General features: G+C 39.9%; 1 protein-coding gene across 1 annotated transcript; it reads left to right on the forward strand.

The window, feature by feature from the left end:
* The first annotated feature begins 6,417 nt into the window (after window positions 1-6,417).
* On the forward strand, window positions 6,418-11,514 carry LOC100697758 (ras-related protein Rab-11B). The gene is made up of 5 exons (XM_003439873.5): window positions 6,418-6,633; window positions 7,853-8,048; window positions 8,130-8,323; window positions 8,417-8,497; window positions 10,550-11,514. Exons 1-5 carry the CDS (start codon window positions 6,594-6,596, stop codon window positions 10,693-10,695), a joined length of 657 nt encoding a protein of 218 aa, XP_003439921.1. The 5' UTR covers window positions 6,418-6,593; the 3' UTR covers window positions 10,696-11,514.
* Window positions 11,515-11,963: the final 449 nt, after the last annotated feature.

Here is an 11,963-nt window from a genome sequence, read left to right on the forward strand (position 1 = left end):
GTTTCCAGATTTCTGTCCAGACACCTGCTTTTAGAAAATCTCTGACCTGAATTCATAGCTTATTTCAAACTTCTGAATACAGTTTGTTTGTAGATTATTCACTGCTTTGAAGCACAGTTGTTTCAGATTTTCTTATCATAAGTATTTTTATTTGGTTTTAAGTGGGCTCATTCCAGAGTCTGTTTGCTAATTTCAATTTAGTCTTCATTGTTTGAGGATTACGTCTTTTTAAATAGTTATAATATGACGGTTAGTCATCTGGGGCACTCTGATTAAACATTTGCACCAAAACTCACCGGGCAGGTTGTGTTGACATAACCGGACGAAACTGGCAAAGACTAAAACCACACTTATTTTTCTTACTCTATATTTTTATTTTAGTTTAGATTTCTAAGTAGACTATCTGTTTTCAGTTTAGTTGGCCTTAGTTTAGGTTTAGTAGTAGTAATAGTAACCAAGAAATTGCACACTGCGTAAATTTGCGTTGGTTCTTTCCAGGTATGCCGGCTTCCACAGGACAAAGGCATGCGCTTAAGGGCGTCAGGTTAATTGGTGAGTCTAAATTGCCCATAGGTGTAAATGAAGTGCGAATATTTTGACTGTCTCTCTTTAGCCCTCGTTAGCCCTGCCTCGAACTGGCGACCTGTTCAGGGTGCACCACTAAGGTACAGGCAGTGAAACAATGGCAGGATACGTCAAGGTGTCATCTTGACGTATCACGCCTAATCTTTCGGTTAATCAGGAGCCTTAACTTGATATCATCACGTTTTTAGTAAAAATAGCACAGGTTTGATCAGATAGCATGAAACAGGTCCTGAGATTAACCATCAACTACTTTATTCTCAATCTTGTCAAAGTGTTTTGGTAATCTGATTCCATGAGAACATTGCTGAGCTCAGTGTTGCATGAAAGATCATGTAGTAATAATCGTGTATTTTTTTTTTCTGTTGCTACAAAATGAACTGAGGACACGAAGTCACATTTTCAGATGCGAGCGCCACCAACAAAAACATGTTTTTGTCGATTTTTAGGGCTGTTCCTCCTGTTGAAATAACTGTGCAAACACACAACACAAAGTAATGCAGGAAAAAAATAAAAATAAATAGCACTTCCCGAATTTACGTTAAGGGTGGTGTAAGGGTGGGCCTTGAAGTTACCTTAGCAGTGTTTACTCTGTGAATGTGTGATCTTTGATCTTTACATAGTAACTCACTCTTAGCCATTATAGTTTAACATCAACAATCCAGTCTAAGGTTCAATTACGCAGGGCTCATACACTGTAAAAAAAAAAAAAAATGTCCGTGAACATTACAGTGAAAAACAAAATTCAACATTACTGTTAAAAATAGTACTGAGTTACTGTAAATCAAGAAACATTAAGCTATGTAAAATTAATTTTTACCTTTAATATATGTTTGTTAGGTGAAAATATATTATTGATTTGTAAAAAGAAAAAAGAAAAAAAAAAGAAAACTTTTGCTCTACATTTAACGCTACATATAAAGCCAGCCTCCGTTCCGAAATCTGAAATCATAAGCTCTCAATTTCTACAGAAACAAGATGTTAAATAGTATTTCTTTTAGTCCTTTTCAGAGAAGAAAATGCAACTGTTTCCGTTTAAATATGTTTTCCCCTTTTTTCTGAACTGTAAGGAGAATGGCTTTGATTTACTTTTAGCCTTTGAACAGAGAGCAGCAGCGAAATATGTCGCTGTGCCATCTTGATTCAGGCGAACTGAGTGAAGCACGCGGATATCCACGGCATTCAAGTCCCCGAGGTCTGCCTCGACCTGACGCATAGTTACATTTCTTTGAAGGTGTACATCATGTTACCTGGAAGGTTACGGTGTAGTTTCCGGTTTCTTAGTGAAGACGATTACCCGCAAGGATGCACGAATGTTTTCAAGTTTAAATCGTCATTTACAGCCCATCTGTCACGGAAGCACACTTTTCAGAGCGCATTATTAGTGAAGTCATCTGTCCCAGTCTGTTGACATTGCCTAAGCCCTAAAGTGTGTGAGGCAGAAAGACAGAAACAGATATTACAGTTACCTAAATATCCACCTGAATATCCACCACCCAGTGGATCTGTGGGGTATTTTTTTAAAAAATCACATATATACTGTGAAATAGAATAGAATAGAATAGAATAGAATAGAATAATCCTTTAATTGTCCCACAAGGGGAAATTTGGTTGTAATAGCAGCCAAAAAGACACATATACAAACAAACAGTACATAGGACACAGAACAGAAACATACACAATTTTTCTTACATATTTACATAAAGGACAATGGTTACTATATACAGAGAGTACTGTACAGTTATTAAATTAAATATAAATAACTACAGATAAGAGGCAAACCAGGTTGTAGTGCGAATCGGTTAATTAACTTATTGCAGTTACAGTGCTGATGTAAACATCTATGTTTGTTGGGAGCAGTTCTGATTGTACAGTCTGACAGCTGCAGGGAGGAAGGACCTGCGGAAACGCTCCTTCATGCATCTAGGATGCAGCAGTCTGTCACTGAAGGAGCTCTGCAGTTCAGCAACATTTCCATGCATGGGGTGGGAGACTCTGTCCATCAGAGATGTTATTTTGGCCAGAGTCCTTCTGTCTCCCACCACCTGCACTGGGTCCAGGGTGCATCCCAGAACAGAGCTGGCCTTCCTAATGAGTTTATCCAACCTCTTCCTCTCAGCTGCCGATAAACTGCTGCTCCAACATACCACACTGTAAAAAATGACAGATGCCACCACAGAGTCATAGAAGGTCTTTAAAAGCGCTCCCTGTACTCCAAATGACCTCAGCCGCCTCAGCAGGTAGAGTCTGCTCTGACCCTTCCTGTAAAGAGCATCAGTGTTGTGGCTCCAGTCCAGTTTATTATTCAGGTGAACACCCAGGTACCTATAAGAGTCCACTATCTCAATGCCCACTCCCTGGATGTTCACCGGTGTCAGTGTGGTGGGTCTGCGTTTCCGGAAGTCTACCACCAACTCCTTGGTTTTGCCGGCGTTGATCAGCAGGTGGTTCTGCTGACACCAGTCAACAAAGTCTAGAGTCCACTGTCTGTACTCTGAGTCGTCCTCACCTGTGATGAGGCCGACTATGGCAGAGTCATCAGAGAACTTCTGTAGGTGGCAGCGTGGGGAGTTGATGGAGAAGTCTGCAGTGTAGAGGGTGAAGAGGAACGGTGCCAGCACAGTTCCCTGTGGGGCCCCCGTACTGCAGACCAGCGTGTCAGAGACACAGCCCTGTGAACTCACATACTGTAGACGTTCTGTGAGGTAGTCCAGTATCCACTGGGACATATGGTGGTCCACTCCCGATAGCTCCAGCTTGTCTGTCAGAAGTCGTGGCTGGATGGTGTTGAAAGCACTGGAGAAATCAAAGAACATGATCCTCACAGTGCTTCCAGGCTTCTCCAGGTGAGTCAGAGCTCGGTGCAGGAGGTAGATGATGGCGTCCTCCACCCCAATGCCAGGCTGGTAAGCAAACTGCAGCGGATCCAATGAAGACCTCACCAGGGGGCGCAGATGGTTTAGAACCAACCTCTCGAGGGTCTTCATCAGATAGGATGTCAGGGCTACCGGCCTGTAGCTGCTGAGGTCCTTGGGATGGGAGGTCTTTGGTACCGGTACCAACAAATGTTTGTTTGTTTGTTTTTTTAACCCAAATTTAGAATAATGGGTAACCTTTACAGGTTTGTGCCTTACATTTGGTAGAATCAGGACCATTTGAAGATGCACCTGGTCATTATTTTAGCTGTACGAGCTGAAGTGGTACAAACTCCAAAGGGTGAGATTTACAGTCTACTCCTGGCATTGCAACAGGAGTTTCAAAGTCATAGAACTGCCAAATGGGATGGACTACTCCCTACTATAAAGCAAGTAAAACAATCATCATTGCGTATCTACCGCAGCACAGACCTGTCAAAATAGCCATAATGAGAACAGATCATAAGGTCTGGGAGGAGTGCCCAGACAGTGATGTAACACAAGTGTCAAATGTCATGAAGGACCAAAGAGATGTAAATTGACATGTTGATCAAAGTAAGACATGAATAAACACAACTAACAGGAAATTTTTAAGGAAAAGATTCTGACACAGTTGGGGAATAACATACAGTGTAAGATGGGGATTGAATAAATCTGAAAATGTATTCAATTTATTTATTAAGATAAACAAAAGGTGGAGGTTTCGATGACATCTCATCAATAAAAAGGGCCCCGAAGTCCCCCAAGGGTCTGGGTTATTGTTTGTCTTTGCTGGCTCTTGATCTGCATGTGTTTACAGCGAACACCCCAGGGGAGCTTTTTTGGTTTCTTCTTGATATTTGTTGAACTTGCAAGCTCAATAAACCAGCTGGCATTTAACTCTGCTCCTCTTCTGTGATTTTTGTGTTTTGGTTTTTAACTAGGTACCAAAGCCTGAATCCACATCATTTCAACATGAATAAATTTTGCAAAGTCTTTAAAATTTGCAAATCCACAGCTCTCCACTTGAGTTCCTTTAGTTCTGTTTTTTTAAACCACATTTAGCATGAATCACTGTTTAGAGGTGGTTGATTATGAATTCTTGTGTTCAGAAAGGTGTTTAGATGATGATGATGGACACAAAGGTTGAACCCCCAAAAAAAGAAACAACAGGGAGTGTGCCCAAGAGTCCTCGCCCACATTGCAAATCTCTCTGATCTCTGGTAAGTGGCTGCACAGCTTATTCTACATTCATTTGACAAGAGAAGGGTGTAGGTTAAACTCTTTTTGTAAGTGTAAGTTTATTAGTTTATGCATTTGTTGAGGGTGAGCACTGCATAAATATCACCACTGCAAGATCTGATGAGATTTAAACATCTTGCCAGTGTTTCCTTTCTTTTCTTTCTTTAGCTCCTTTGGGCCTTTTCTACATTTGACCACTGTTCCAAAAAAGATTTTCGATAGATGATATCGATTTGTGAGATTAGTTGTAAATAGGGCGCTGGTTCAGGCCAAAGCATTGCTGTCCCCTGGTGTTGCTTTGTTGTCCTACAGTTGTCAAAAGTTTTGGCAGTTACACAAAGATGTTTCTATGATACAGTGAAGAAAAATCACAAGGACATTAAAAGTTTCAAAGATTTTATTTAACAAATACATATAAGTTTATTTTTGGTAGTGCCAAAACATTTGGCCACTATTGTACAGCTTGATTGGCCTGACGTCCACAGACTGTAACATGGGCAGCAGTTTATATCCTTTGTTCTGCCATTTTTTTTAAATTGTTGGATCCTTAAAATAAACACACTACACGTTTTTTAATATACAAAACTGTTTAACCATTTCTCAGCACAGTGCAGCTGGAGAAAGCAATGCTGCCAACTTTGTCAGTTTCATCATCAGTATTATGTGTTTTTCCATTTTTCTTTTTCCTTGCTTGGATGGAAAACTAAAGCACCACAAATAAAATACTTGTATGTGACTCTTTTTTTAGTCTTCAAGGGACTCTCTGCAGTCCTGTGAAAAACTGTGCACATCCCATAATCAGTAACTTGCTAAATGTGGAATCACCTTTAACAGCAATAACTTGTTGTCTGTGTGACTTTATCAGTTGCTCAAATTATTTTGGAAGAATTCTGGCCCCCTCTTATTTGTTTGCATTTGTATATGCACAGCTGTCCTAAGGCTTTTGAGACAGCACTTCAGTCGAGTTCAGGTCTGGACTTTGGACCATTACAACACCTTGATTGTTTTCTTATTGCATGAGCCAACATCTAGCTGTCAGACAAGTGGCCTCCAAAATACTTTGGTATACAGAGAGTACATGGTCGACTCATTTTCTGTAATGTGTCCAGGTCCCAGTGGCTGCAAAACAAACCTAAATCATCACCCCTCTTACACCATGTTTGACAGTTATGGTATGAGGCGTTTTTTCCTGATTTGCTGTGTTTTGTTTTCATTGTGCATGGTGAAATATCTCCACTTTGTTCCAGAAGTCTTGTGGTTTGTTCAGGTGCAGATAAGCTGTAATGGCAGTTATTTCTGGTAAGAGGAGGGTTACTCCTTCCTTTCCAAACAAGCCATTCTTGCTGTTTTCTATTTGTACAGTCATGAACTTTAACATGTAACTTAAGGGTGAATTTGCTGGCAGCTGTCTTGAATGTTTTCCATTTGTGAATAATCTCTCTGTACAATGAAGGACTTGTTGCATTTGATTACCAGCACCTGCCTGTTACTTACCCTCTTTATTCCTATGGAAGCCGTAAGGATGTACTTAGTTTTTCTGCAGGGAAACTTTCATTTTCAGATGTAAAACGTCAGAAACATCGAAAACTATGACATAATTTATAACCTTAAAAACACAAAACATTATAAGTCGAATTATAATAAGAAGGTAAATGAATATAAAGTATCCATAGGGAGACTTTTCCCAGCACTAACCGCATCGCCTCCTTCTCTCTGTACGTGCAACTGCGTAGCGGGCAGTCACGTGACCGTGTCAGCGGCTCCGCTCCGTGCACATTGTCTCTCGTCATCTTGGCGCACCACCCTGGTTTGGGCAGGGAAACCTACCTACTCTCATCACCGCAATCTCAAAAAGCAGGGTGATAGTATCAAACAATGGGGAACAGGGACGATGAATACGACTTCTTGTTTAAAGGTAAGCGGAACCGCTGCCGCTTCTGGACGGGTTCAGCGTCAGTTAGCATGCTAGCTGCGGTACCGCCGGGTAGAAAATCAGCTGGTGGTGGCAGCTAACTGTAGCTAACCCGAGATCCCCCCCCCACCCCATTTTTTTTTTTTTTTTTTTTTTTTTTTTACATTTTATTTTTATTTTTTTACAATTGAAGCGTCGCTTCCTCTAATTAATCCCATATTTGCCGTTACTTTAGGTGCGGTGTTGTTTCTTTTGTACCGAGGTTTACAGCTAGCAGTTTGGGCTTTTCTAGAAAGTAGGGCGTGTGGCGCTGCAAGCTAGTGGCTAGTCAGACGGATGGAGCCATTACTTCTGCATTAATTAAACTTTACTGGCATGGAAGAGAAGTTTTCCTTTGTGGTGGCCACACGTAGACGTCTGCTGTTTAAGCAGGGGCTCCAGCAATGGTCTGCTTTCTTTAGACTGCGTCCTAAAGTCAGATGAAATTATTAAGAAAACAGGATTCCTCTTTGTGGTCCAAAAAAACCCCCCAAACTGGAGCCTGAGGGAGGAAACTCGCTCCCAGTGAAAGCAAAGAGGAGGAAACTCCAGTAGAGCCTTGTTTTGCTCCCAGGTATTTTCCAAACAACAAAAGCCAGCGTATTTTCATACCAAACAAATACCAAGTCCCTGATCATATGATCCATTTGCTCCTGGGATTACAGTTATGTTGATTGGGTTTCACTGTCAGATGGGACCACAATAGGTGGCATCCTTATTTCCTCCCTTGTGATACTAACCTGAGATGAAACACTATGAATGGCCAAGTAGCTATCTCTTAAAAATATCAAATCAAAGTAAGGCGGTCTAGAGAAGCCATTGGATACTGATTGTAAGATACTGATGACTAGTTACGACACAGCAATAAGAGGCCTTGAGAAACTGATGAGTCAGATTTCCATAGAGTAGGCTATTGGCAACTTCTTCCTGCCTCATTCCCAAAAGGGCGAAGTCTGATAGCTAGAGATAGAAAGCAACAGTTCAGCACTTTCAGCATGGCTGTAAATTCTGTAGTAAAATCTGTAATTCTGCAGCTAAAAATTAGTCTGTTTAAATTAAGTGTAAAAACAAAGTAGAAATCCAGCCACTGATCACAGATTCACCTATGGGACACGATTAAAAATACAAGTTCCTTGAGTGCTGTTCTTTTAAAATCTAAATGTAATTTTTGTATTGCTTCTAGTTGTACTAATCGGAGACTCTGGAGTAGGGAAAAGTAACCTGCTGTCCCGTTTCACAAGAAATGAGTTCAACCTGGAGAGCAAGAGCACCATCGGGGTGGAATTCGCCACCCGAAGCATTCAGGTGGACGGCAAAACGATAAAGGCTCAAATCTGGGACACAGCTGGGCAGGAGCGCTACAGAGCCATCACCTCAGCGTGAGTATTTTCAGTTTGTCTAAACTAGCTTCCACGATCATGCTGTATTGACATTAATCGTTCCGTTTATGGTTCACTTAGGTATTATCGCGGTGCGGTCGGAGCTCTCCTAGTCTACGATATCGCAAAGCACCTGACATATGAGAACGTTGAACGCTGGTTGAAGGAGCTGAGGGACCACGCTGATAACAACATTGTCATAATGCTGGTTGGAAACAAGAGCGACCTCCGACACCTCAGGGCCGTGCCCACTGATGAGGCCCGAGCATTCGCAGGTAAATCGCACTGAGACACAATTATGCCAAACAGTCTGCGCTCAGTGTGATTTTGTGCATATCTCAAGTGTCCAACGTCTCTTCTCGCATTAGAAAAGAACACACTCTCATTTATTGAGACGTCAGCATTGGACTCCACGAATGTAGAGGAGGCATTCAAGAACATTTTAACAGGTAGGAATGCACACAGAATGTTTATTTTGAAATTTGATAACAGGCATGTACCAAAGTCATAATACTGGTAGTGACCAGTTCATGTAATTTCATCAAATGTTTCAGTATAGATTTTGTCACTGTGAAATGATTTTTGATGTCCCCAAAGTCTGTTATTAGTTGAATGATAAACAAGTATGGGTAAATACATTAACAATTGTTAAAATAAGTCATGTTATGCTCAATATTTTGACCGTGATTTTTAAGGTTAGTAAGTTAGTTTCATTTTTAGTGAAGGACTTTTTTACAACTTGAATGTTCCAGTCATTGTATGTGCAGTAGTATACATGTTAACATCTGAATGATGACATGTAGATGCACTTTATGTTATAGCTTCCCAGTGTGCTTTTTTTCTGAACAATTGATTATTTGACTGCTGTAAATGCAGTGAATTAAAAAAAATTGTTAATTGCATGCACCGTGCATTCAAGCATTTAACCTAATTGAGTCAAAGCATGTTGTTCATTTATTCAGTGGGCTGTTCAGGATATTGGGTCTACAATACTGCACAAAGGTCTTGATCCATTCCTCATTTCTTTATATTTTCATTCCAGTGAGCCAGACTTTCTGAAGGTCTTTCAAGGTTTTTCTGGGCATTGACTGCTATTTCACTCATTTTCAGTGCAGCCCTTTTACCTAAGCTTGTACCTTTTCAGAGAATTTTTGTTTGTTTGTTTGTTTGTTAGTTAAGCCACTTAACACTGACTTATGAATCATTCAAGCATAAAAAAGCCACCCAACTCAAGCCAATGGTAGTGTTTTGCATTAACAAGGTGATTCTCAATGAGCTTTATCTGAAAAGTTGGCGTAGCAGGGGGAAACTGGACAAATGAAGGACAAAATAAGAAGTGGCACGTCTATCAGTATCTCAAAGTCATGGCTGTCAAGAAGCTGTTCTTAAGGGCAAATAAATAGAGAGAAAAGGCTGGTGTTTGCCAAGTTACACAAGAATGGGACTGAAAAATAATGCCAACAGGCCTGATGGAGTGATTAATCCTAATTTGAAAATTTTTGGTTTATATTATCATTAATTTGACAACAGTGAGTGTCTACAACCATCTGTAAAACATGGTGGAGGCTCTGTCATGATTTGGAGCTGCATTTCAGCTAGTGGTGTTGGAGGTCTTGTCAAAATTAATGAAATTATGAATACAGAAAAGAACGGTTAGATTTTGAATGAGCCGAATCTGAGCAACGGCTTCATTTGTCAGTGATCCCAAACACACTGCCAATCCAGTAAAGGCATACCTGAGAAGAAAAACACATAACAGAATGCTGTAAGTCATAGATTGGCCTCCTGAGAGCCCAGACTTCAACATTATTGAAAGAGTGTGTGATCATCTTGTCAGGGAATGGAAAAAAAGACATCCATTATCTAAAAAGCTTTAAATGTCCTCCAGGAAGCCTGGAGAACTATTCCTGAAGACTGTGCTGTCAGTTTCCTAGTAAAATGTAAAATAATGATGGCGAATCAAGACTTTTCCCGACAGTAATGTATGTTAGTTGCATGCCAATAGAAGCAGAAAAAAATACATTTATATAACTACTGTACACACTTTAACATGTATTAATTCTGGGGATTTAGGCATGGGTTATAATTAATGTTTACTTTAATTTGGTAAATTTTAAATGTCCTCATTTTTAGAATAGTTTGATCAGTAAATCTAACTTACATGCAACTTAAATGTTTTATTTAATAACACATTTAACATTCTTTACACCCCCTGGTTAAAAATAGAGGACTGAGAGAGAAACAAACCCCACCTCAGGGTGACAAACTAGTGTATTCCTTGGGCTGATTCCCGGATAAATGGGAGGGTTGCATCTGGCATAAAAATCTGTGCCAGATCAAAACATGTGGCGGTGACTCTGGGAAATGCACGAGCAGCTGATAGTACCTTTTTATATTTAATCTGCACAGCTAGTTAAATAAATAAGAACATTAAAATTTAAATGATGAACATTGCAAAAGTGTAATTTTTTTTTCTCTCCATTTCTCATATGTGTCTGCAGAAATCTACCGCATCGTGTCACAGAAGCAGATAGCAGACAGATCTGCGCACGACGAGTCTCCAGGCAACAATGTCGTAGATATAAGTGTCCCGCCAACCACTGACGGGCAGAAGGGCAACAAACTCCAGTGCTGCCAGAGCCTGTGACGCTCGGTCCAATGACACTCATCCTCGCCACATTCACCTCCACATCACATCACCTGTGCACTTTTTCCCCCCGTAGCTCTGCTCACGGCCAACTCCCTCACCACTTTAGCCTCTTTTCTTTTCTTTTCTTTTCTTTTTTAACCTTTACTTTTGTTTTATAAAGTACTTTTGAAGTCACTTGTGCTCTTCTTTTCTGCCATGAAAGAAACATTTCAGAAGCCTTTATGTCACTCAGTCAGTCTGCGTGAAGGTTCCTGTTATCCAGGAGCCAGGCAGTCTTTGCTGTCTTACTGAAGCCTGTGAAGTTGTTTGAACTGAAACACTGTCCTGTAAAGGGAGGTTGTGAGATACATTTCAATGGTTACCACTAGATGGTGCTGTGTAAATAAACTACAGATAGTTACTCCAACCAGGTGAAGCAGTATTGTGCTATTTGACAGTGTGGCTCTTACATCCTTACACCATGCCAAAAAATATCCTCATTATGTATTTATTGAAGAAGATTTGGCTGAAGTCATCATTGTTTTACTTTCAGTTTAAGAACTGTGTAAATTTACAATAAAATCCTTGACTGAAGCAGTTTGTTAAATGGATATTTAACATACTCTGACTTGTTTGGTTTTTGTTTGTTTGTTTTTGTTTTGTTTTTTTCTCATCAGAAATGTACTGAACTACGTGGACAATTTTAAACTATTCCACACAAAAACCTAAACTGAAATATTGTCATTTTAATTCTAGCTCTGAAGTCACTTAGATAACTATTTTACATGTGTAAGTGTAAGGTAGGTGAAAAACATTAAAATGTTAAATGGACTGGTACTTACAGTGCTTTTCCTCTCTGACTTCTTTACTTCATGGTTTCGATCACTTTTTAGCTGGCACACTCTGACGTGTTTCCAGTAATTGGGACCTCAGTATCTGACCAAAGTAACCTAATAAGCAGATGACCCGCTCAACCTCATCAGCCCATAACTGCTTACATGTTAATGTCTCATTCTACTTAACTCTACTAATGTAAATATTTAAAACTTTGAATTACACGTTTTTGAAGTTAGAAAAATGAGTTTTCTAATCTGAAAATAGAGTTGCTATTACATATATTTAAGTATTCAATTGAATCTTTGATCATAAATTCCATGATCATTTTCTATTCTTGGACCCTGATAGAGTACAATTCAGTTTATATTGCCAAATAGCATCAACAGGGTGCTTTATATTATAAGACCCTACAATCAGACAACCCCCTCTTTGAGCAAGCACTTGGCGAC

Source organism: Oreochromis niloticus, linkage group LG23, assembly GCF_001858045.2.
Source record: "Oreochromis niloticus isolate F11D_XX linkage group LG23, O_niloticus_UMD_NMBU, whole genome shotgun sequence".
NCBI classification, from domain to species: Eukaryota; Metazoa; Chordata; class Actinopteri; order Cichliformes; family Cichlidae; genus Oreochromis; species Oreochromis niloticus.

Coding starts and splice junctions, on each gene's coding strand:
- LOC100697758 (XM_003439873.5), top strand. CDS start 6,594: ATGGGGAACAGGGACGATGAATACGACTTCTTGTTTAAAG. Junction 6,634..7,852: donor ATACGACTTCTTGTTTAAAG/GTAAGCGGAACC, acceptor TATTGCTTCTAG/TTGTACTAATCGGAGACTCT. Junction 8,324..8,416: donor TGAGGCCCGAGCATTCGCAG/GTAAATCGCACT, acceptor TTCTCGCATTAG/AAAAGAACACACTCTCATTT.